Genomic DNA, 24834 nt, shown 5'->3' with positions numbered 1-24834 from the left:
AGACATTCAGTCTGCAGCAGCATGTCTGAGGCTGGCTCACCCCCCCGCCCCCAGAGCAGGTCTCAGGTAAGACCCCATCTGGGGTGTCAGCCCTGAGATGAATCTTATTGTCGTCTTCAAGGTTGTCCATTTTCAGTGTAGCAGGATACAAAATTAACCCCAAGAAATCTGAGGCATTTCTATACACCAATAGTGAACTTTCAGAAAGAGAGATTATAAAAACAATCCCATTTACCATCGCACCAAAAAAATTAAGATACCTAGGAATAAACTTAACTAAAGAGGTAAAAGACCTCTACTCAGAAAACTACAGGACGTTGAAAAAAGAGATAGAGGAAGATATAAAGAGATGGAAGAACATACCATGTTCTTGGATTGGTAGAATCAACATCATCAAAATGTCCATACTACCCAAAGCAATCTATAAATTCAACGCACTTCCCATTAAAATACCAATGGCCTACTTCAAAGATCTAGAACGAACTCTCCAAAAATTCATCTGGAATAAAAAAAGACCCCGAATAGCTGCAGTGATCCTGAGAAAGAACAAAGTAGGTGGGATCTCAATACCAGATATCAAGCTGTATTACAAAGCCACTGTTCTCAAAACTGCCTGGTACTGGCATAAGAACAGACATATAGATCAGTGGAATAGAATAGAGAGTCCAGAAATTAGCCCAACCCAATATGCTCAATTAATATTTGACAAAGGAGGCAAGAACATACAATGGAGCCAAGATAGTCTCTTCAATAAATGGTGTTGGGAAAATTGGACAGATACATGCAAAAAAATGAAACTAGACCACCAACTTACACCATACACAAGAATAAACTCAAAATGGATAAAGGACTTAAATGTACGACAGGAAACCATAAAAATTCTAGAAGAATCCAAGGGCAACAAAATCTCAGACATATGCCGAAGCAATTTCTTCACTGATACAGCTCCTAGAGCAGCTGAAACTAAAGAGAAAATGAACAAATGGGACTACATCAAAATAAAAAGCTTCTGCACAACAAAAGAAACCATCAACAAAACAACAAGAAAACCCACCTCCTGGGAAAACATATTTGCCAATGTCATATCTGATAAGGGCCTAATCTCCAAAATTTATAGGGAACTCATACAACTTAACAAAAAGAAGATAAACAATCCAATCAAAAAATGGGCAAAGGATCTAAATAGACACCTTTCAAAAGAGGACATTCAGAAAGCCAAGAGACATATGAAAACATGCTCAAAGTCACTAATCATCCGAGAGATGCAAACCAAAACAACAATGAGGTACCATCTCACACCTGTCAGAATGGCTATTATCAACAAATCAACAAATGACAAGTGCTGGAGAGGATGTGGAGAAAAAGGAACCCTCGTGCACTGTTGGTGGGAATGCAGACTGGTGAAGCCACTATGGAAGACAGTATGGAGTTTCCTCAAAAAGCTGGAAATGGAACTCCCATTTGACCCTGTGATCCCACGTCTAGGAATATATCCCAAGAAACCAGAAACACCAATCAGAAAGGATATGTGCACCCATATGTTCATAGCAGCACAATTCACCATAGCTAAGATCTGGAAACAGCCTAAGTGCCCATCAGTAGATGAATGGATTAGAAAACTGTGGTACATCTACACGATGGAATACTATGCTGCTGTAAAAAAGAAGGAACTCTTACCATTTGCAACAGCATGGATGGAACTGGAGAGCATTATGCTAAGTGAAATAAGCCAGTCAATGAAGGAAAAACACCACATGATCTCACTCATTCATGGATAATAAAGACCATTACAAATGTTTGAACACTAATAGATACAGAGGCAGAGCTGCCTCAAACTGATTGTCAAACTGCAGTGGGAAGACCAGAGAGGGTTGGGGGCAGAAGGGAGGGGAGTAAGAGATCAACCGAAGGACTTGTATGCATGCATATAAGCATAACTAATAGACATAAGACACTGGGGGGTAAGGGAGGGCAGGGGATTGTCAAGGGCGGGGGGTGGGGGAAGGACACATATGTAATACCCTTTGTAATACTTATTATAATATTTTTTTAAAAGAATAAAAAAAAAAAAAAAAGGTTGTCCATTTTTACCTTTGAAGTGCCAGTGACCTTTCCCCACATGAGACCCACTTCCTCAGTTCCTCCAAGCCTCTGAAAGGCTGGTGGTAACTTCTGGTCGTTTCTAGGGGTGTGTGAGTGTGTGTGTGTGTGCGCGCGTGGGGGTGGGTGGGTGAGTGGGTGGGGAGGTTTGAAGGTTAAAAGACAGGCTGTTGGGAGCAGCGGGGGGCCCAAGTGCAGACAGTGGCACCTCTGGTGGTGGATCGTGTCAATGTCCACTCAGGCCACATGGACGGGCTGCCACAGCAGCTCCTGGGAGCAGACAGCTGCGTGTGACTGTCAGTCACACATGACGGGCAAGTTCAGGAGCCTGCGGTCCGACACCACAGGGAGCAAGGCAGGGACTGGTTTCATCACCTGGCTCCCATCACCTTAGTTCTCTCCCTCTAAAAGCCACCCTGGATGGGTCCCCGCTATCCTCTGCTGCCTGTAATGTGCCACGGCGCCTCTGGGAGGGGCCCCTGCGTTCTCCACCCCACTCCACACAGAAAGCAAATGCGCCACATTTGGTGTATGGGACGATGCTCCAACCAGCCGAGCCACACAGCCAGGGCTCTCCAGGCAATCTTGATTCCACAGAGAATTCACCGGTGGGTCTCAGTGGAGGACCGACAGGCACTGAGTGTCTGGGAGAGGCTGTACAGAACCCTTCCGAGACTTAGCACGCTTGCCCTGTGCCTAGGCATGTACCCAAGCGCTAAACACCTAACAGCTCATTTAATTCTCACCATCGTTCCGGGTTTGGCACTATTATTTCCCCGCTCTGAGGCTTTAAAGGTTACATACCTGAGGCGTGCTCAGGCTGCTGTGAGTAAGCTGGGGCTTGGCTTAGGGACTGCATTCCTGATCACGTGGCCTGCTGCCTTAACATGCAGGACTGTCGGGGAGTGGTTAGGCCGATTTTCATAAGAAACCAGGAAGAAGGAAGCAGAGGTGACAACCCCAGCTCTTGCTCTCTAAAACAGAGAGCCAGGGAAATCAAATAGGATGACACTGAAATTGGGGGGGGGGGGGGAGGGGCAGGGGCTTATGGGAAAGGCTGTACATAGGAAGCACATTTCTACCACTACCCAAGTACCAGCCAACACAAAACCACCATTCAATTGACAATCCTTTATTATGCAACTTGGGTAAGTCCAAAATCAATCTGTGTAGACGGGTGAAAACTACGCTAAAGTAACAAAGTACAGTTTCACTTGGCAAAGGCCCACACATGGGTAGAAAAACTCACTAGAAAGTAAGATCCACTCAATGTCATGGCAAGGAAATCAGCAGTGAGGCCTTGACCAGCCTGGGTGCCTCCTTAAGGGATCTGTTAGCAACACAGATAAGACACTCCCACCCTCTGATCTGCCAGCTCACATATAAAAATTGACCATGAATTCTTCAATGAAAAAGTCAGTCAAATATTAGTTCTCTCTCGCAAGCAATAAAATCACAAAATCAGGTAAGATTTGAAATTTAGGGTAAGCTAGTATAATTCCTGCTTTTAATGTGTACGTATTTTAGATTTGGTAATCTTTTCCACATAGAGCCAGACAGGCTCACAGAAGAATTTCAAATAAAAAAGCTGTTAATTCATGCGCTTTATGACTTCAGAAAAATCTTCAATTGTTTAGACTTCCGAGCTGCTAATGACACTAAATTCCAGGCCTCGTCTGTTGAGTCTGTCAATCAACTTTGTTTTGGCGAAAGCGGCTCCAGGTGTGAAGACGCCGCCCCTGGAAGACAATAATGAGACCACAGTGAGCCAAGCAGGCTCTGCCCTCCCTCTGCTGGAGCGAAGTGACTTGCCGAGGACTAGCTATCAAATCCCTGCACAGCTCACGGAAACCTGATTCTTTTGATGCTGTTCTGGGCTCCTTTGGGTTCATTCCTAAAGCCAGCCAATGAGCAAGCAGCTCTTACTCAGGGGGAAGCTGGTGCCCAGCACCAGCGACTAGTGCGACTGTTCCCCAACACAGTGTGCACGGGGCACAACAAGGGCCACCCGTCGGGGAACCACCCGCTTACAGACAGCCCTCTGACCAGGAGGATAAATAACGACCTGAGTGGAATAAATGTAGGTAATCAATGATTAATAAAGCATAGAGGACTGAACCCGAATGAAAAATGTTTCTTGACATGTAAATGCTAAATACATTCAAAGGGTATACAACTATTTGGAAAAATTTAATTAGGTTTCATTCTATATAATTTTTCTGCTTATGACTTAACAGGTTTCAGGTCCTACTTGTTTACTTCTGAGCCTGAGGGCCTATGTTCCTTTGTGAAGCTGGCCTACTTTTAGGGAACAGCTAAATGCTCCAGTAGACAGTCCCCTTGATAATCATCTCGCCAGGACGCCAGGAATCAATCACGCTGGTGTCAGTGCTCCCAGGGAACTGAAGTCACCTTAACTGGCCCTCAAACGTCTCTGTCTCCTCTCCATCACCTCTGCATTGTTTCCAGAGGTCCATAAGGGATTTTCCTTCTCACAAGTTTAATTTACCTCTAGCTCTGTATCAAAGGAACTGTAAACACTTATGTGCAGATCCAATGCCTGAAAATCAAATCAATATAAGCTAAAACATAACATGAAAAAGCGATCCTCAAATTAGAAGAAAACCAGACTTACACGATAGGAAGATTAGAGACATCATTCAGAAGGGTCATGGCTGCCTGGACCATGGCTATGGGGGTAGCTATATAGCCAGCCTCTGCAGAGAAGAGTTGAACAAAGAAAAAGTTTTCATAAAATATGCATTCAAAACGCCCAAAAATTAAATAGGTTTTAGATCTAACTCTAGGTATACAGAATTATCTCAATAAACACTTTGTTCACTCAATAACAAAAATAATAATTAATATTTACATAGTACTTAACGAAGTGTTAGGAACTGTATTAAGGGCTTTAAATTTACCAAATTCATTTGACTCTCCTTAGCAATAGTGCTAACTAAGGTTAGCTCTATTTTTGTCCCCATTTTACAGATGAGGAAACTGAGGCATAGACAGGTTAAGTGACTAGTCCAAACTCACAAAGCCAGGCAGTGGCTGAGCCAGAATTGCACTCAGGTAGCTCCTACCCACTACATTGCACTGCCTCTTGATAATAAGCAAAGCCAATGATCCTAGGATTTCTTGTTTCTCTATTAATGCACTACACTTCACTTAAAAAAGGACTCAATTTCTTAAAAAACAAACCCAGAGTAACTTAAGAGAAGTCTCACTTCAAGAAGAAGTCACTGTAACCAGCTGGGGCATTAGTGTTTACACTCCTGTCAGATAATAAAAACACAGTCAACTTATCTTAGTAACCCAGATGGGAATTTGAAAAAAGGGCAAGATACAAAGATATCTTTCCCTCTTGCTTGATTAAAACTGCAAAATGAACCTCTTGTAACCTATCAGGGATGACAGTAACTAGACTTACAATTATACTAAATTCATAAGTGGGACTATCTGTATAGTTATCTAAAATTTACAGAAAGAGTTCTAGAACTTTTTTGGATGATACTTACTTTTAACAACCTTACAAAAGTTTTTACCCTCCCCAGAAAAATGCACACATATACACCCATTTTATAAACAATATCAGGGTAATTACAAAGTCCAAAGAAGCCTTGGACCAAACAGATATCAACCAGCCCCTTCTCTTTTTAATATTAAAACCTGCCATGCAGATTACTGAATCATCCTGAGAAAGAAAAACAGAGGGGGAGAAACACTAATAAAACTGGTTTATACCAATAATTTCAATCCTTCTTTTGACAGAATCATTTATCAGTAATACTTAATTTGTGCAAATATATTTCTAAAATAATTATATTTTTGAAAAGAATAACATACCACCTTATATTTAACACAGTGTAAAATTCCCAAGTATCCTTAAGTCATATGTGAAATACCTGGTCCTTTCACCTGAGTACAAATTCTGATATTGGGTTTGTTATTCTCAGCAGAACAGCCGTGGCTGTATCCTTGACCAAAAAATGTCATTGTAAATGAGGCGGCATCAATCTGAGAAAAAGAAACCAAACAAATGTTTATTTAAGAAATATGTAATTTCCCCTGAGCACAATCTAACCTATTATTCTACTTCACATGAGAGATTTTCAATAGATAAAAACATCAACTTTCTATCTGCCAGAATATGCTGTTATCCTTTAAGCATGGAGCAAACATTAATTCTTTGAGGATGCAAGTTTTGAAGACTGGTGTGATGCTGGGGGGGGGGGGCGGGGGGGGGCGGTGGAGGTGACTAGAAACAAGGAGGAGATATAGATGAGTCTTATCTTGTGGCTTACACGATAGCACCGCTGAAATGGGCAGTATTAGGGCAAAAGCTGCAAGTACTTTTTATTTTAGGTTCATAGAATATGATAATCTGGTTTTAGGTATCTGAGGTGCCAAGATAAAAATAGGCTGCAAGTAATTTATTATTGTTCCACTTAGAGATGTAAAGATGGAGATAAAACCCACTTCTAGAGGTGTTTGAGAAGACTGAGTAATCTAATTTATGTGAAGAATGTAAAGGGCGTCTGATGCATAGCAAGTGCTCCATCAAGTCTTAGCTGTGATTGTCACTGCACTGAGGAAAAGTAAAAAACAAAGGAAAAATATTATTTTAGAGACCTGAACACAAAAGAAAGAGTTACCTGTTTTTGTGTTGGACCTTGTTTTGAAAAATAACCAAAGGAGAAGAGCCATGGAAACTAAAGGGAGAAAAACAGCAGCCCTCAGTGAACTATTTTAAACTCATGGAAATGCTTGTACATCCAATTTCATAAACAGATCACTTACTCTGATGAGAAGCTGCCTTCCAATGCCAAACTTCACAAACAATAAAAAGAAAAGTCCTGCAAACATCAGCTTAATAACAGAGGTGATGCCTCCCACAGTGACGTAAGCCGCATACTGGACCTAGATGAGAACGGAAGTCCGAATGTGACTCTCTAGTTATAATGTCGGCTCTTAGAACGTGCTCTGAAGTCATAAATGTGAACAAAAGCCGTTCCCACCTTATGATTATGTTATGCTCTGAAAGCGTGTTTAGGAACCAGGCATTGGGAGCATATTTTTAAAAGAAATCGTTGCAAATACTAATTAGCTTCCACATGATCCATATATAGAAAGTTCAATCACATACCGAACTTAGCAATTATACCTGATAGAGCACAGACTTCACTTATAAGCTCTTCTATAAGAAAATACTCTGATCTTTTAACTTGAGATAGTGGCCTCTTCAAGTCTCAGCAGATGGAGCAATTGTGTGCTTCCCTCGGAAACAGGAGCAGGGTGATACTCAGAGGCAGCAAGGAGGGAAGAAGAGAACCCAGACGCCTCCACCAGCACAGGAAGAACTCCAGCAGCTGACGGTCGGGTTTATGAACCAGGACTTCCTGCACTGAACTTGCTGCTGTTGTGTTCCATTCAAGTGTTCAATAGGCCAGATATGAACAATGGGGGGAGGCCATGACCACCCCCATAACATGCAAAATGCTCTACACTAACTACTGACTGTCAACTTCCAGAAACGAAACACACATTATCTAGCTATTTCTTTTTTGGCTTTATAAACATAAAAATCCTAATTAAACTTAGGGAAACTATAACAAACATAGAATGCTCTTTATTAAAAAATCAATCATATAAACTTACAGGTGATTGATCTAAATTTTCATGCAAGTAACGCTGAGTTCGCTTCACAACAGACACATCCGCTCCCAGGAAAGGAATGGAGTAACTGCTGAGTTCTCTGCAGTAGGAGACTGGCCACCTGCAAGACAGACCCGGCTGCATTCTCTCCAGTAACAGTGACCGCCATTTCAACTGGTACATTTCTGAATAACCATTTTAACTTTCTCAAGGCAGTAGTAACAACGAAGATGGCAGATCTACTCTTACTTAATATTTCAGTCTTTGTCCTTTATTCTCTACATCTGCACCCAGACATGAGCCCAGTGAACAGAGGAGTATTCTTCGCCGTGGGCACTGAATACGTGTAGTTTAACTATGTTTCACCCCATCCGTTTCACAGGACAATGATAAAACACTCATTTCAACAGCCAAACTGAGTGCTATTCACATGTTAAGTTACTAGTACATAAGATTATCACACTTTAAGTTGATAGTTTTACTGTACAAAATTTAATTGATGTTTAATTTTGATATCAATAGTGAAAAGTCAAAAACTTTTTCCCAAGGGTATAAATGTATTATTTTATTTACTCATTAATGAAACCTCACCATATTTTCCCCATTGATATTTAGAGGCTGGAAGGGAAGGAGGCGGCGGGGGAGAGGGAAACATTGGTTGGTTGCCTCCTACATGCGCCCCCAGGGATTGAGCCTGCAACACAGGTATTTACCCTTGACCAGGAATCAAACCTGCCATCCTTAGTCCAAGGGCTGACGCTCTAACAACTGCGAGCAAACCCGGCCAGGGCCAAATGTATTATTATAAACTAGAGACCCAGTGCACGAAATTCGTGCACGGGTAGGGTCCCTAGCGGCTGTGCAGGCCAGGGACTCCCTTTGTTCTGTGCTGCCCCATGGTGGTCAGCACACATCATAGCAAGTGATCAAACTCCGGGTTGGTAGAACTCCCAAGGGGTCACTTTGCATATTAGGTTTTTATATAGAGAGATGACATACTTACGCTTAGGGTAAGGTATTAATTATATTTTATTTATCTTTGAGAATAATTCTGGACTTACTACAAACTAGTCTGCAGGCTTTTCTTAGTAGCATACTTTATTAATAGCCAGGTCAACACAAAATAGTTAGACTAGATATACTAAAAAATAGATTTTTGAACTAATATACCTTCTTTTTAATTTTGCACCAACAATTGGGACAGGTTTCAGATTTGACTGATTTCGTAGTTTTTTCAATTGATTCTGATTTCCAAAACCATAAACTGCTGACTTCCAGGTACCATCATGAATGCACAACCCCTAATAAAATAATTAAAGAGTTAAAGAAACATGTCTTAAGAAATAATTATTAAAATGTAAAACCAAATACGATATAATTGGCACAAAGAACAGTTCACCTCTATTTATGCAAGGCATAATCCATTATTTGATCATTTTGAGATAAATTTTCATGATCGGCTAGGCAGCAATAACAGTCATTATTTTGGTCACATTCAATATTTATACCAACAAATGCCCTTTCTTATTCCCTTCTACCATTATTTATGCTCTTTTCAATAAGCCATTGTATTTCACTTCATAATTTTCACTCAACTGACCATATTCCTTCAAAATTAGCCTCTCTAATCCATATCCTTATGTTGATTCCTTAAAATTTCAACATATAGCCTGGCTGATGTGGCTCAGTGGTTGAGCATCGACCTATGAACCAGGAGGACATGGTTCAATTCCCAGTCAGGGCACATGCCCGGGTTGTGGGCTCAATCCCCAGTAGGGGATGTACAGGAGGCAGCGGATCAATGATTTTTCTCTCAGCATTGATGTTTCTATCTCTCTCTCCCTCTCCCTTCCTCTCTGAAACCAATAAAAAAATATTTTTTAAGTTATTAAAAAAAGAAGAAATGAGTGACAGAAAGGAGAGCACAGGCGAAGAAGTGATCCTGGAACTTAACCGTCCCAGGGCTGAACCTTCTTTCACGAACATCTAGGTGGGCCTTTTAATTCTCTATTATGTAAGTATTTCAAACTTAATTTATAATTTTGATTGTGCATAACTGTATTATGTCCTGCCTTATATGTTGTTTACTCTGTCTGAATGAGTAAAGTCATTTAGAAACATTCAAAACCAACTTTGTCACAAGACTCTGAAAGAGGAATATCGGCCCTAACTGATATTGGCTCAGTGGATAGAGTGTCGGCCTGTGGACTGAAGGGTCCCAGGTTCGATTCCGGTCAAGGGCATGTACCTTGGTCGCGGGCACATCCCCAGTAGGGGATGTGCAGGAGGCAGCTGATTGATGTTTCTCTCTCATCGATGTTTCTAACTCTCTATCCTTCTCCTTTCCTCTCTGTAAAAAATCAATAAAATATTTAAAAAAAAAAGAAAGAGGAATATTGGTGAGGCAGATGTGCAGATACTGTTGATTGCTAATAAGCAGAATAAGGGAGACAATAACACCATCAGAAGAGTCAGGTTTTTAATATCTTAGCTTTGATAACAATGAAAGGCAAAGAATCACAATACCAGATTCAAACTATACCGCAAAGCCATTATAACCAAAACAGCCTGGTACTGGCACAAAAACAGGCATATAGGCCAATGGATCAGAACAGAGACCGCAGAAATTGACCCACACCATTACAGTCAACTCATATTTGACAAAGGAGGCAAGAACATACAAGGGAGTAAAGACAGCCTCTTCAACAAATGGTGTTGGGAAAACTGGACAGACACATGCAAAAAGATGAAACTGGACCACCAACTTATACTATACACAAGAATAAATTCAAAATGGATAAAAGACTGAAATTTAAGGCATGAAACCACAAAATCTTAGAAGACAACATAGGCAGTAAAATATCTCATGTAGCAGAATTTTTGCCAATATATATCCTAGGGCAAAGGAAACTAAGGAGAAAATAAACAAGAGACTACATCAAAATAAAATGCTTTTGCACAGCAAAAGAAACTACCATCAAAACGAAAAGGGAACCCACTGTATAGGAGAACGTATTTGCCAACAATACAGCTGATAAGGGGTTAATATAAAAAAAATTATAAAGTACTCATACAACTCAACAAAAGGAAGACAAACAATCCAATTAAAAAATGGGCAGAAGACCTGAATAGACAATTCTCCAAAGAGGACATACAAATGGCCAAGAGACATATGAAAAAATGTCCAAAGTCACTAATCATCAGAGAAATGGAAATTAAAACCACAATAAGAAATCACCTCACACCTGTCAGAATGACTATCATCAACAACTCAACAGATGAAAAGTGCTGGCAAGGATGTGGAGAAAAAGGAACCCTAGTACACAGTATGGGTTTCCTCAAAAAATTAAAAATGGAACTTCCATTTGAGCCAGCAATCCTGCTTGAGAATATATCCTAAATCCCTAAAACACCAATCAGAAAGAATATATGCACCCCTATGTTCATAGCAGTGTTATTTACAATAGCTAAGATTTGGAAACAGCCCAAGTGCCCATCAGTATCCTATATAATAAAATGCTAATATGCAAATAGACCAAACTGCGGAACAACAGGTTGCTATGACGTGCACTGACCACCACAGGGCATGAGCAGAACATGAAGGGCATTGGCCACAGCAGGATGGTGGAGCAGGTGAGCGGGGACGCCAGACCAAGACAGGGCGGTGTGCTGGTCGCTGTCATTGGGGCGAGCCTCTGGTAGTTACTGAAAATTCTTTGCTCCCGCACGCTGCAGTCCTGCCCGGCCGGCACTCACACCCATTGCTGGCGCCGGAGCCGCTGCTCGCACTCGCTGCCAGTGCCCAGCGCTGGCCCTGATCGCTCAGCGCAGTCAGTGGGTGCAAGTGGTGGCTGCTGGCCCCGATCACCCCTCAGGCTTCTCCACCTCCCCCTGCTCCTAAGGGGCAATCAGGCTGGCAGCTGCCTCCACCGCACCCGCTGACAGCGCCGGCCCCGCTCGCACCTTCTGCTGGCGCCAGCCCCAATTGCTCCACACTGTCAGCAGGGCCGGCGCTGTCAGCGTGTGGGAGTGGCAGTGGCGGGAGCAGGGCTGCCGGCAAACAGGGGACCAGGGGTTACGGCAGGAGGGGTCGGGCGGGGGCGCAGAGGATGGGCTGAGACCAGCCCCTGTACCCACCACAGCCTCACGGCCCACAGTTCCTTTCAAGGTGCATGAATTCATGCACTGGGCCCCTAGTCTATATATATAAAAGCCTGCAACCTTGGTGTATCTAACCAACTGAGCTACATGGTCAGGGTGGAATGAACAAATACTTAGGAAGCCTCGTTAGACACCACTGAAAATAAAGTACTATCACAAACATGGTCTCTTCCCAGAAAGGCAACTATCTTATGTTCCCAAATAGACTGTAAATGTATTTATATCATGCATTTCTTGTTTGGCCACAAAAGCACCTAACCCCGTTAGGCACATAATAAAACACACTGACTCTGCACTAAGGTGATAACTGTCTTGGCTGACAACCACCAATTTATTGCAGAACCACCATAGAAACATTAGTTAGGATCATGGGAATTCATTCTAATATAACAAATTGTGCAGTTGTTTTAAAAATAAATTCTATTCTTAGGTCAAAGGAATTCTCAGCAATCTAGTATCTTTATTTTTTAAAATTAAACACAGGGACTTTCATACACTGAAAAGTACAAATATATGTATAATTTAATTAATTTAAATATATTTTTAAGAAGCATGTATCATTTCCAAAATGTTTTTAGTATTAACTTAGAAAACACATGACAAAGAGGAAAACTAACCTCAGGTCCTGAATTTATAGTCAGAAAACTTTCCACCGCAGTCAAAGTACCTACAAGAGTAGGGAAATGGTCAATGTAAAATCAAATAAAATCTATTTTGCCAAGACAGTAACAATGAACGATTCCTATTCATTTAGGGACTGCTTTTACTAAGCCTACAGCTGATATAGTCAGAAAATCAATACTGGTAACAGTTTTACTATGTTATTGTAAACAGAGTTAAAAGGCAGCTGAACCAGGTAAATGGTCAAAAGAGTAGTCTGGCATAAACTCTACCTGCGAGTACTGACAAAATATTTTGCTAGTATTCAAACTGACACTAAAAATCTCCCAACAAGGCAACAATTTAGCTCACTCATCCTGGAAGGCCAGCAGGACATAGTTCTGAGAAGTACATCTATGGGAATTATTTGGTTTTCTAATATGACAGCTTTTAAGAATACTTATTAATAGTGACATATAATTAATGTACAGAAAACCTATCAAAATGGCCTTTGTGATGACTTATAAAATACTTAAAGACTTTAAAAATGGAATGAAAATATAAGTATAAAGTAAATATAGAAAACCAAAACCAGAAAAAAGGGGAGAAATCAATTATATTAACCATGAGAACTAATATATAGGCACAGTGATTAAGTATTTAATTAATCTTTGAAATTCTCCAGAGCAGTAAGACAAAAGAAAAGCATAATGGGCTGGATCTCAAAATCTGATAAAAATGAAATATCAATTTCATAAGAGACAGTGTTCCTAGGTTTAATTCCAAGAAAAAATTAAAACATGGTACTTAGAAAAGTTGACACTGAGAAAGTAACGAACCATGTCATCAATGATGATGCAACAGCAGGAGAGAATTATAGCCACATAAATGTCAGTAGTCTGACCTCTGACAGAAACCAAGAACAGATCATTAAGGAATATCACAGCAGAGATGATTGGAAGGGCTGTTAGGAGAATGTAGCCTGAATATATGGCTCTGTGATCTAATCCCTCCTAAGAAAGAAAATGGACCAGTAAAGCTGTATGTCATAAAATGTGGACCACCTGCATAAAAATCAGCTAGGATAATTGTTAAAATTCTGACTCCTAGCTTTTAGTATCTGAAAAAAGTTTTTACACACACCTTAAAGTATTAGTTCTCCCTTAAAAAGAAAAAAAATGGCCTATTTAAAGTAACAAAAACTTTTAAATATTTGGGAATAACCTCAATAAGATATATGTAGGATTATCATGAAGAAAACATCTAAACTTTACAGACTTAAAAGACAATAGAGACATACCGGTCTATGGATTGAAAGACTAAATATTTTAAAGATGTTCAATTCATGTTTTTCTTTTTATTGGGAATGGTTCCAGTGTTGCATCATTAAGTATGAGGTTGGCTATTGCTCTCTGACATTTATTATGTTAAGAAATTATTCTATTCTTCATTTCTAAAACTGTAATCAGTACATGACATGTATAGCTTTCACCACTGATATTCCGATGTGATGATTATGTAACTTTCTAATAAATTTTTATCTTGATATATTATTCTTCTAAAATGTCACTCGATGTTTATTAAAATTTTATTTAGCATTTTCTTTTTACAACCTGTTTCACAAGCAAGATTGATTTTAGCTTTCTTTTTTTTTATGTGTGTTATCTTTGTTGGGCTTTGTTTCAGAGTTAACTTTTAAATAAAAACTGAAACACTTTTCATCTTTCTAAGCTCTAGAACAGTTTGTGTGGTACTGAAATTCTCTTCTTAGGTCATTCTCTAAATGAATACTTTTAAAATATGCATGATATTAGTAATTTCCATGTTTTATCAAACTATTGATGATGTTTTCTATTCTTGAATTATTGCCTCTAGTTTATAAATGGGGTAAAAAAGATATCAAAAACTTTGTTCAATGCTTTCTAGCTTTGTTGGTTAAAAAAATAAAACCTTTGACTATAATATCTATATAAAACATAACTTAAAATGTGTTAATTCCTAATCAAAGCAAATTTGATTTTATAATGGCTGCCAAATTTTTTCCCTAGAAATTTTACAGCTGTAACCATAAAGAAATTGAGACAATGGATAATTCTTCATTTTAGAACACTAACACTACTATCCATATCTTAAAAAACAAAACGATAGTGTCAATAGCATTTTATAATAAGTATAGCTATATTAAAAACGAAGTGTGTGTTTTAACATTACCCATTTATAGATATTTCTTTTCTCAATCAACCAGATTTTAGTTCATCATTAATTGCAAACATGAAGGCTTTCTACTGTTAAATTCAACTATTGTGAATTAATCAATAATTACCATTAATTTTATTGCTGGTATATATTACTCCCATATCTGCTGGAATGGAGTCAAAGCCGCTGCTTCCAATGATATAAACCCCCTTTTCTGCAGCTTTCTGATGATACTTCCAATACATTAGTTCCAGAAACTAAAAATTGAGGACAAAGGGTCTGAGTCAGAGCTATATAGAAACATCTTGACCAGTATTAAGTGATTACCTTTAAAGACAAAAGAACTAACCTTTGAAAATGCTAACCAATATGGCTCTGTGGAGAAATACTAACTGTCAACATGTTTTTCATTTATTTAGCAAACATTTACCACATGTGCCAGATGCTGATCTGACTTACACTATTACTTTATCAGAATGACTTGTAAATGTAAAATACCTCTTATAAAAACACATATTAACACAGAAAAAAATATAAAGAAAGCAAAAAAAAGTTACACCAAATCACATTACTGAGATGAACATCATTATAGATCTATATCTATGCATGCATACATATAATAGAAAAATAGTGGCGGGAAAGGAGGGAATGTGAGAAAGAAACAATGTCTATTCAAACCCTTTGCCTGTTTTTAAAAATTACTTGAGCCCTAGCCGGTTTGGCTCAGTGGATAGAGCATCAGCCTGCGGACTGAAGGGTCCCAGGTTCAATTCCAGTCAAGGGCACATGCCCAGGTTGCTGACTCGATCATCAGTAGGGAGAGTGCAGGAGGCAGCCAATCAATGATTCTCTCCCATCATTGATGTTTCTATGTCCCTCTCCCTCTCCCTTCCTCTCTGAAATCAATAAAAATATTTTTTAAAAATGAAGAAATAAAATAAAATAAAAATTACTTGATATTTTAAAAAGTTTTAGATTTACAGAAACGTTAAGTAGGAGAGTTCCCAAGTACCACCCACCCAGTTTCTGCTATCAGTACATCTTTTACATTATTTGTTACAATTAAATAAAGCAAAATTGATACACTATCATTAACCAAAGTCCATACTTTATTCAGATTCTTTAGCTTTTACCTGAAGTTGTTTTTCTGTTCCAGGACTCCAGCCAGGATACCACCTTACATTTACTGTCATGCCCCTTAAGCTTCTTTTGACTGTGACATACTCTCTTTTTTATGAACTGGACTGTTTGTTTGTTTTTTTAATCGAACCGTGACCACCTAGTTCATAGATCGACACTCAATCAGAGCATTTTAAAAAATTTCTTTAAAAATCAAATCTTTATTGTTCAGATTATTACAGTTGTTCCTCTTTTTTCCCCCCATAACTACCCTCCACCCGGTTCCCCTCCCACCCTTTGCCCTCCCCCCCCCACCCCACTGTCCTCATTCATAGGTGCACGATTTTTATCCAGTCTCTTCCTGCATCCCCGACACCCCTTTCCCCCCAAGAATAGTCAGTCCATTCCCTTTCTATGCCCCTGATTCTATTATAATCACCAGTTTATTCTGTTCATCAGATTATTTATTCACTTGATTTTTAGATTCACTTGTTGATAGATGTGTATTTGTTGTTCATAATTTGTATGTTTACCTTTTTCTTCTTCTTCCTCTTCTTAAAGGATACCTTTCAGCATTTCATATAATACTGGCTTAGTGGTGATGAACTCCTTTAGCTTTATCTTATCTGTGAAGCTCTTTATCTGACCTTCAATTCTGAATGATAGCTTTGCTGGGTAAAGTAATCTTGGTTGTAGGTTCTTGGCATTCATCACTTTGAGTATTTCTTGCCACTCCCTTCTGGCCTGCAAAGTTTCTGTTGAGAAATCAGCTGACAGTCGTATGGGTACTCCCTTGTAGGTAACTGACTGTCTTTCTCTTGCTGCTTTTAGGATTCTCTCTTTGTCTTTTGCTCTTGGCATTTTAATTATGTGTCTTGGTGGGTGTGGTCCTCTTTGGATTCCTTTTGTTTGGGGTTCTCTGCGCTTCCTGGACTTGTAAGTCTATTTCTTTCACCAGGTAGGGGAAGTTTTCTGTCATTATTTCTTCAAATAGGTTTTCAATATCTTGTTCTCTCTCTTCTTCTGGCACCCCTATAATTTGGATGTTGGTACGCTTGAAGCTGTCCCAGAGGCTCCTTACACTATCTTTGTATTTTTGGATTCTTTTTTCATTTTGCTTTTCCGGTTGGGTGTTTTTTGCTTCTTCGTATTTCAAATCTTTGACTTGATTCTTGCAATCCTCTAGTCTGTTGTTGGGAGTCTGTATAATATTCTTTATTTCAGTCAGTGTATGCTTAATTTCTAGTTGGTCATTTATCACAATCTCGAGGGTCTCACTAGATTTCTTGAGGGTCTCATTAAGTTTATCTGCGGTTTCTAGAAAATTCTTGAAAAACCTTAAAAGTGTGGTTTTGAACTCTATATCCAGTAGTTTGCTTTCCTCCATTTCTGTCATTTGTGTCCTGTTTCTTTGTCTCGGCATTTTTTATGCTTCACTGTGTCGTTAGAGTGGATTTCTGTGCTAAGTGTCCTATAGGGCCCAGTGGCTCAGCCTCCCCAATTACCTGAGGTAGACACTCTTGGTGCATCCCCTTGTGGGCTTTGTGCAGTCTTGTTATAGTTAAGCCTTGATTGTTGTAGGTAACACTGGGCCAATTGGCTGTGAGAATCAGCTGTTTCTGCAGTGGGAGAACTTCTGTGCTAGAGATACCCCTCCGGGACAAGACTTGCTTCAGTGGGGGTTTGGTGCTCACTGAGTCTGCCCCGAGTGCCCCTTATGAATCTGAGGAGTTGTAATTGGATGTCCCACTCTGACCACTGGGTACACTGGCTCCTGGATCTATAAGGAGGTGCTAATCTAGTCTCTGCCTGAGGCTACCCAGCAGAAGCCAGCTGTGAAGCAATGCAAGTTGCCGTGGGGCCTTGGGCCAGCTGCAGTTTGTTAAGTAATTTTCAGATTGCAAAGGGCCGGGCCTTTCATATGCAAAAGCCGGCTTGGGTGGGACGGGGGCCCCCGGGGGTCAACAGGGTGGAGCGAGCGGTTATGGCTGCTCTCAGTCCTGCCCTCAGAGGCCCCGCTTCTCAGTGTCCAGGCAATCGCTGCAAGCACCTCCGAGAGAAAGCTGCCCTGGAATTCCGACTGATGCCAGACAGTCCCGTTTCTCCCATATGAGTCTGGGTCCCCAGAGACTCGCCCGGAACTGGAGCTCAGAGCTTGAGACTCCCTCCTGATTGAAAAAGACAATCGTGTCCTCAGCCACCAGCCCTCTCTGCATGCACCTCCGCACCTTTGTATTTTACTTCCACACCGCACCTCCTCTGAGTCTCGGTATGCTTTTCTCTTTCCTTCTAGTTGTCGAATTTCCACTCAGCCAGCCTTCCTGTGGTTCTGGATGATGTCCGTTCCGTCTTTTAGTTGTATTTTTGAAGTGGTTGTGTGAGGCAGCAATCTCTGGTGTCTACCTATGCCACCATCTTGGTTTCTCCCCTGAATTGGACTATTTTGAGGAATATCAATCAGGTACTTTGTAGAATGCCCCTCTATTGGAATTTATTGCAAGTTTTTCTCATGACGAGACTGGAGTTATAGGTTTTTGAAAGGAAGACCATGGGGTATAGGGTGCCATGTCATGACATCATATCAAAAGTACATCCTATCAATAGTTTATCACTTGATGTTGACCTTGAATACCTAGCTGAGGAAGTGTTTTTCAGGTTTGTCCACTGTAATGTTATTTACTTATCCCCCTCCTTTCCATACTGTATTCTCTGGAAGGAAGTGACTGCAAGGCCCACTTAGGAGCGAGGAATTATGCCCCCATAATTCCCCTGAGGGCAGAGTAGCTACATAAAGTATTTGGAATTTTAAAAAATATACGTTTTTATTGATTGCACAGAGAGAGGAAGGGAGAGGGAGGGAGGGGGTAACATCAATGATGAGAATCATCTATCAGCTGCCTCCTGCATATCCCCTACTGGGGATCAAGCACACAACCCGGGCATGTGCCCAGAACCATGACCTCCTAGATCATATTGACGTACAACCACTGAGCCATGCTATTTGGAATTCTTCTGCACAAATTTGTCTCTTCTTATCCTTCTGCCCATTTTAATTAGATTATTTGAATTTGTATTATGACTTAGAGTTCTTTATATGTCTGGATTGCTTTTGTTTCATTTGTGTTTCCTACCTCTTCATGAATAAACGTTGGTAATTTATACTTTCCTGGTATTTTCCAATATACATTAACAATCAATAAACTCTAAGTAGGTACTATATTGGCACACTGATGGTAGTAATCAGTAGACTAGAGGTTACAGTTTAAAGGAGTTACAGTTTTAAAGTAGCTTATTGCTATGAACACATCACTTCCTGCAGTCAGGCAAACCTCAATTCAAATCCTAGTTTTTCTACTTACTAGTTGCATGACTCTGAACAAGTTACTTAACCTTCCTAAGGTTTAATTTTCTCAAAGTTACATGTGATGTTTATTTAGCACATTGTCGGGCAAGTGGCAAGCATTCAATGAATATGATTTAAACTTTTTAGGTTGAGGGGATTTTACATTTATTTTTCTGTAATGTTGTAAAGGTGTCTGAGTTTAAAAAGGGAATTTATAATGAAAGATACCAAATAAGATTCCAAGAATTACTCAGAGCTATTTTAATTAACTCAGATCATAGAGCAGGAAAAAGTCCCAGCAAACTGAAGCTAACCCTCACCACCATGCCCTCCTGGAAGCTGCAATGGACACCACCTCTCAACACCAAGGAGGAGTCACCACCTTCTAGAATGTCTGCCAAATGGCATTAGATAGCTCCCACTTTAACAGAAAATTAGGCTATTAATTCTGGTGGTTTTTTTTCAGTTTACATACCTGAGGTTCTCCAGAGATGTCAATGCAGCTAGTTCCATTTTCAATACATGCTTTTACTACAGGTTCTCCATAAAATCGGTACTGGGGGAATAGAGAAAACCAACAATTTACTCTTACTTAGGAAACTTAAGTGAATGAAATACCATTCTGTTTGGAAGTACAGTCTTGGTCATTAAGAAATCAAATAGCCCTGACTGGTTTGGCTCAGTGGATAGAGCGTCGGCCTGTGGACTGAAGGGTCCCAGGTTCTAGTCCAGTCAAGGGCATGCATGTACCTTGGTTGCGAGCACATACCCAGTGGGGAGTGTGCAGGAGGCAGCTGATCGATGTTTCTAACTCTCTATCCCTCTCCCTTCCTCTCTGTAAAAAATCAATAAAATATATTAAAAAAAGAAAAAATAAATCAAATATTAATAAAGTAGCCTAAAGATATGCAAAGGTATAAGAAAGGGGGCTGTTCAGGATGCCTGAATCACAGGTAGTCAAGGGGAAAGTAAGTGATGAGTCTAGAAACACTTGGGCCACATCAGGAAGGACCCTGATTGCCATGCTATCAACACTGAACTTCATCTGTTCTGACAGCTTCCATTTTCATAGTAAAAATCAACAACAAACCTCCAAACTCACAGACACAGACAACAATATGGTGATTACCATCGGGAAAGGGAGGGTGGAGGAGGCAGAAGAGGGTAAAGTGGGGAATAAATGTTGACAGAAGGAGACTTGACTTTGAGTGGTGAACACAGTAAAATACACAGATGATGTTTTATAGAATTGTACACTTAAAACACATGATTTTATTAAGCAATGTCACCCCAATAAATTCAATAAAATAGTTTTTAAAATCACCAGAAAACAGTGAGGAAAAAGGGACAGGATGCTAAAAGTGTGAGGAAAAAGTTATACAACTGCTGCTTCGGTCCTAGCCGATTTGTCTCAATGGATAGAGCATCAGGCCCTCGGACTGAAGGGTCCTGGGTTAGATTCTAGTAGAGGGCATGTACTTCCGGTGCAGGCTCAATCCCCAGCATGTGGGAGGCAACCAATCGATGTGTCTCTCTCACATCGATGTTTCTCTCTCTGTCCCTCCCACTTCCTTCCACTCTCTCTAAGAATCAATGGAAAAATATCCTTAGATGTGGATTAACAAAAAACAGAACAAAACAAAAAACTGCTGCTTCAAAGAGTAGGAGAAAGTATAACAGCCTAGGAATGGAGCAGAATCGCTGAAGGTGCTGAGGTTTAGGTCACGCATTTCAAGTGGGACCAGTTGGCATCTTTTCCCAGCCACGCTGGGTCACTCAGGTAGAGAAAGGAGAGATCCGGAATAACCAGGACCGGGTTTTTTCCAGAGTACTGGGGAGGAAAGGGCAAAGGCGCTGGCTGGAGGTGTATATAAGAGTAATTCAAGCAAAGGACCAGAGAACCTAAGATAGTTAAGAATGAGATAAATCTAAATAAACAACAACTTAAATACATTATTTTAACTTTTTAAAATTTATGTTTATATGAACATTTGAATGCAAATACATTTTTCTGAAAAAATAAAAGAGTCCTCTTGTTTGCTTTCTGATTTATCACATTTTATAAGTTGATACTTGAAAACATGATTTGTATAATTTTAACTCTACTTGGTTAAAAGAATGATGAAAGTTATCCTCAAGGCCCAAACTATTTTTTTCCTGCTTGTTTTAAATATATTTTTATTAACTAGGAATTATGACTTGTTTTCTAACTTCTGAAACAGTACAAAGAGCTTGTAAAAAAAAAAGATAAGCTGAGTAGAACAGTTTTACTCCAGAACATGTTACATAGAGCATCCTGCATACTTATAACCCTAAAAGCTCACCAAAACATTGCATCACTGTGTGATAATAATACTGCCTCACATTTGCATAAACCTCTCATAGACCTATCAAAATGTTAGTGTCTTGATTTCTATGAGCACCGTCTTAATTACATTTTTATGTGATGACAAACCTTCCTGCTTTCATTTTTTAAGTTATCAATGATTTTCTAGATGCGTGGTGCTCCAGGGTTCTGCTAATTGTGATGGCTTCCTCAGATCAGCCAGGGTCCCCAACACACACCATTCCACAAGCCAAGTGCTTCTTTCACACCCAGTTAGTACAAGAGCAAAAGTTGGTGGCTCTACTCTAAAATATACTCTAAACTCGGCCACCCCTAACACTCCCACCCTGTGCTTGGCCTGCTCGGAACACCTCCCCTCACTCACTCACATGGCTTGCTTCCTCACCTCTCAGGTCTCCAGGCAAATGTCAATTACTCAGAGATCTTCCCTGACCATCCAATAGACACTGATTGCCCATCTCTTCATCTCCTTATTCAGCTTTATTTTTCTTCAAAGCATTTATCACTACCTACTATGATAACCTTATTTTTCTGTCTCTTCCACTGGATTGTAAGTTCTATGAGAGATTCTGTTTTGTTCACCATTATGCTGCAGGTACCTAGACTAACGCATTTACATTCAGGGGCAGGCAATAGTAGGTTTATAGTTGTGAGTACATTAAACACAGGGTTTATTCTTGCATTGTTAATTTGTAAACCTACTTTATTAATTACCGTAAACCTACTTTTGCCCACCCCTGTATAAAAAGGATTCAATAAATCCTGAACAAATGAATAAGTTTTTTCAATCTCTATTTTTATACATGTTTTTAACTAATATTTGTATAGTAATGCAGAAAAATAATTTATAATAAATAAAAAGTATAGTAGGAGAACATGCTCCAACATTTTTTACTTAAGGAGCATACAGTAAAGGGGGGAAAAAAAGATTGCCAATGATAGCTGTAAACAATCAACAAACAAAACAACCCAGCACACAGTTCCCTGAGACAAAGGTCTGGCCAGTCTCAGGAGATTTTGGTCCTATCTGTCTGCTGATCACCAGAAGTGAAAACTCCCCATAAAGGGTGAAGGCCCCGCCCTCGGGATCCTCTGGAATATGAAGCAGCAGATGCTGCTGGGACAGATGCTGCCCTAAGTGAATAGGTTCTCTGTTCGAATACAAAGGAGGGCTGAGTACTCACTGGTCCTACACAGTTGAGGACAATGGCTGCCTGTTTGGCCATTTCATCGAGTGAGGCTGGAGTAGTGATGTCACAAATTATTATCCCAACTTCAGAGGGTAGTGTCGGTCTTCCTGAAATCAGAAATAAACCACTTTCAGTGACCCCGATCCAGCATCAGATCCCCCAGATCTTTTTATAGGAATCACTGACAGCAAATCCTGAAAGCTAACCCTCCCTTTCAAACAAAAGATAAAGCTGTTTTTAGCCAGGTAATAAAAAAATGGAAAAGGAAAAGGCTATGAGAAAAATGGAGTTAATGCTAACGGTGACTAAAAACATGACTTAAAACAAAACAATCTAACACAAGTAACGTGTAAATGACGACTATCTTGTGTAAAATGACAATTTTACGACCATCCATATACTGAATAGATTATTCTGACGTCCCCTCTGCCAAATATTATTATTAAAAAAAAATCTCAGCTATTTATTTTACTGATTTCGGAGAGGAAGGGAGAGGGAGGGAAACATCAGTGATGATGGTGCGCGCTCAACCACTGAGCCACACCAGCCGGGCAGCTCCCCTATTGGGAGCGGCAGCAGCAGGAAGAGCGGCAGGATGGCATCTTCCGGAAGTGACCACGGGCAAACCCCACGCTACACCCCCACCAGGACGGTAAGGAGGGAGGTGGGGGGGCTCCGTGGCTGAGCGGGGACCACGGACCAGGAGGTCAGGGTCCAGGTCCCAGCGAGAGCACGTGCGCGGTTTGTGGGCTCCATGGGGGGGGGGGGGGGGGGGGCGTGCAGGAGGCGGCCGATGCGTGATGCGTGATCCTCTCTCGTCATTGATGTTCCTCTCCCTCTCCCTCTCTGAAATCAGTAACAAAATATAAAAGAAGTGAGACGAAAGCTGGACGGCAGGATGCAGGACACCCAGAGCTCAGGGGACAAGGGCGGCGGAAGCCTAACTTAAAGCCCCCCCCTGCGCCCCCCAGTCCTAGATGAATGCCACCCCGCCCCCGTTAAGGGGTCTGGGGTCCTCCCTCACTCCCACGGCTGCACCCCTGGCCCTTAGAGGTTCTCAACCTTCTGGCCCTTTAAATACAGTTCCTCATGTGGGGACCCAACCATAACATTATTTTCGTTGCTACTTCATCACTGTAATGTTGCTACTGTTATGAATCGTCATGTAAATATCTGATATGCACAATGGTCTTAGGCGACCCCTGTGAAAGGGTCGTTCGACCGCCAAAGGGGTCGCGACCCACAGGTTGAGAACCGCCGCAAGGCCTGGGCGGGAGACCACGCAGCAGGGACGCGGGGTGCGGGCGGCGGGCGGGCGGCCTCGGGAGGCCCTCAGAGCAAAACAAACAAACAAAGGCCACCGCGGGCGCCGCGACACGGGCTCCTCCCCCGCCATGTCCCGGCGAGGAGCGGACAACCTGGAACACACCGGCCCGAGCCTCCGCTCAGGGCGGACGGAGCGGAAGGAAAACCCAAGTCCCGGACCTCCCGCCAGGGGCTCCCCAAGCCCAGGGACAACCCAAAGGGGAGAGAAACCCGCTTCTCAGCGGGGGAGGCGGACGCCGCCGCGACGCGGGCCGGGAGGAGGGGGAGCCCGGGGAGCCCGGGGCCGGGAGGAGGGGGAGACCCGAGGCCGGGAGGAGGGGGAGCCCGAGGCCGGGAGGAGGGGGAGCCCCGGGGCCGGGAGGAGGGGCGCCGGCCGCGTCGCCCCCACTTTACCCAGTTTCTGGGCCGCCTTCTCCAGCACTCGCTGCAGCTTCTCCCGGCAGCGGCCCGCCACGGCCCAGGACAGGCGGGAGCTCCCCTCCGGGTCCATCTGCTCCCGGGCCACCTCCTCGGTCACGAACTGGCCGGTGAAGCCAGAGGCACCGAACACCACCAGGTGGAAAGGCCGCTGCCTGACCGCCATGACGAGCGCACAGCGAGCCGCGGCCCGAGGCGGGCTGAGTCCGGGCGCCTGCGCCTCCGGCAGCGACCCGAGTCCCGCGCGCAGCAACCGCCTCCCCGGGCCGCCGCCGCCGCCTCAGCCTGTGCGCCGCGCTCCCGACAACCCTCAAGCGCCGCCGCGCACAGGCCACGCCCCTCCGCGCAAGGCCACCCCCCCCGTCGCAGACAGGCCA

The 24834-nt window shown here is 41.8% G+C and overlaps 1 protein-coding gene across 1 annotated transcript; it reads right to left on the bottom strand.

Moving 5' to 3' along the window:
- Nucleotides 1–3216: 3216 nt before the first annotated feature.
- On the bottom strand, nucleotides 3217–24745 carry SCCPDH (saccharopine dehydrogenase (putative)). The gene is made up of 12 exons (XM_070401114.1): nucleotides 24434–24745; nucleotides 22709–22821; nucleotides 19653–19733; nucleotides 14843–14972; nucleotides 12537–12586; nucleotides 8929–9059; nucleotides 7762–7879; nucleotides 6904–7023; nucleotides 6759–6815; nucleotides 6009–6120; nucleotides 4736–4817; nucleotides 3217–3839 (listed from the first exon to the last, which is right to left on the bottom strand). Exons 1-12 carry the CDS (start codon nucleotides 24621–24623, stop codon nucleotides 3734–3736), a joined length of 1290 nt encoding a protein of 429 aa, XP_070257215.1. The 5' UTR covers nucleotides 24624–24745; the 3' UTR covers nucleotides 3217–3733.
- Between the last annotated feature and the right edge of the window lie 89 nt (nucleotides 24746–24834).

The sequence above is a fragment of the Myotis yumanensis genome, unplaced genomic scaffold (genome assembly GCF_028538775.1).
Source record: "Myotis yumanensis isolate MYYU_CA2020_CCGP unplaced genomic scaffold, mMyoYum1.0.hap1 SCAF_22, whole genome shotgun sequence".
Lineage (NCBI taxonomy): Eukaryota > Metazoa > Chordata > Mammalia > Chiroptera > Vespertilionidae > Myotis > Myotis yumanensis.
Note: the sequence above shows the minus strand (reverse complement) of the source record. Positions and strands in the feature narration are given on the sequence as shown.

Coding starts and splice junctions, on each gene's coding strand:
- SCCPDH (XM_070401114.1), bottom strand. CDS start 24,623: ATGGCGGTCAGGCAGCGGCCTTTCCACCTGGTGGTGTTCGGTGCCTCT. Junction 7,880..8,928: donor GGTGCAAAATTAAAAAGAAG/GTATATTAGTTC, acceptor TCTGTCTTGCAG/GTGGCCAGTCTCCTACTGCA. Junction 6,121..6,758: donor AAGGTCCAACACAAAAACAG/GTAACTCTTTCT, acceptor TCTTTTTCTCAG/ATTGATGCCGCCTCATTTAC.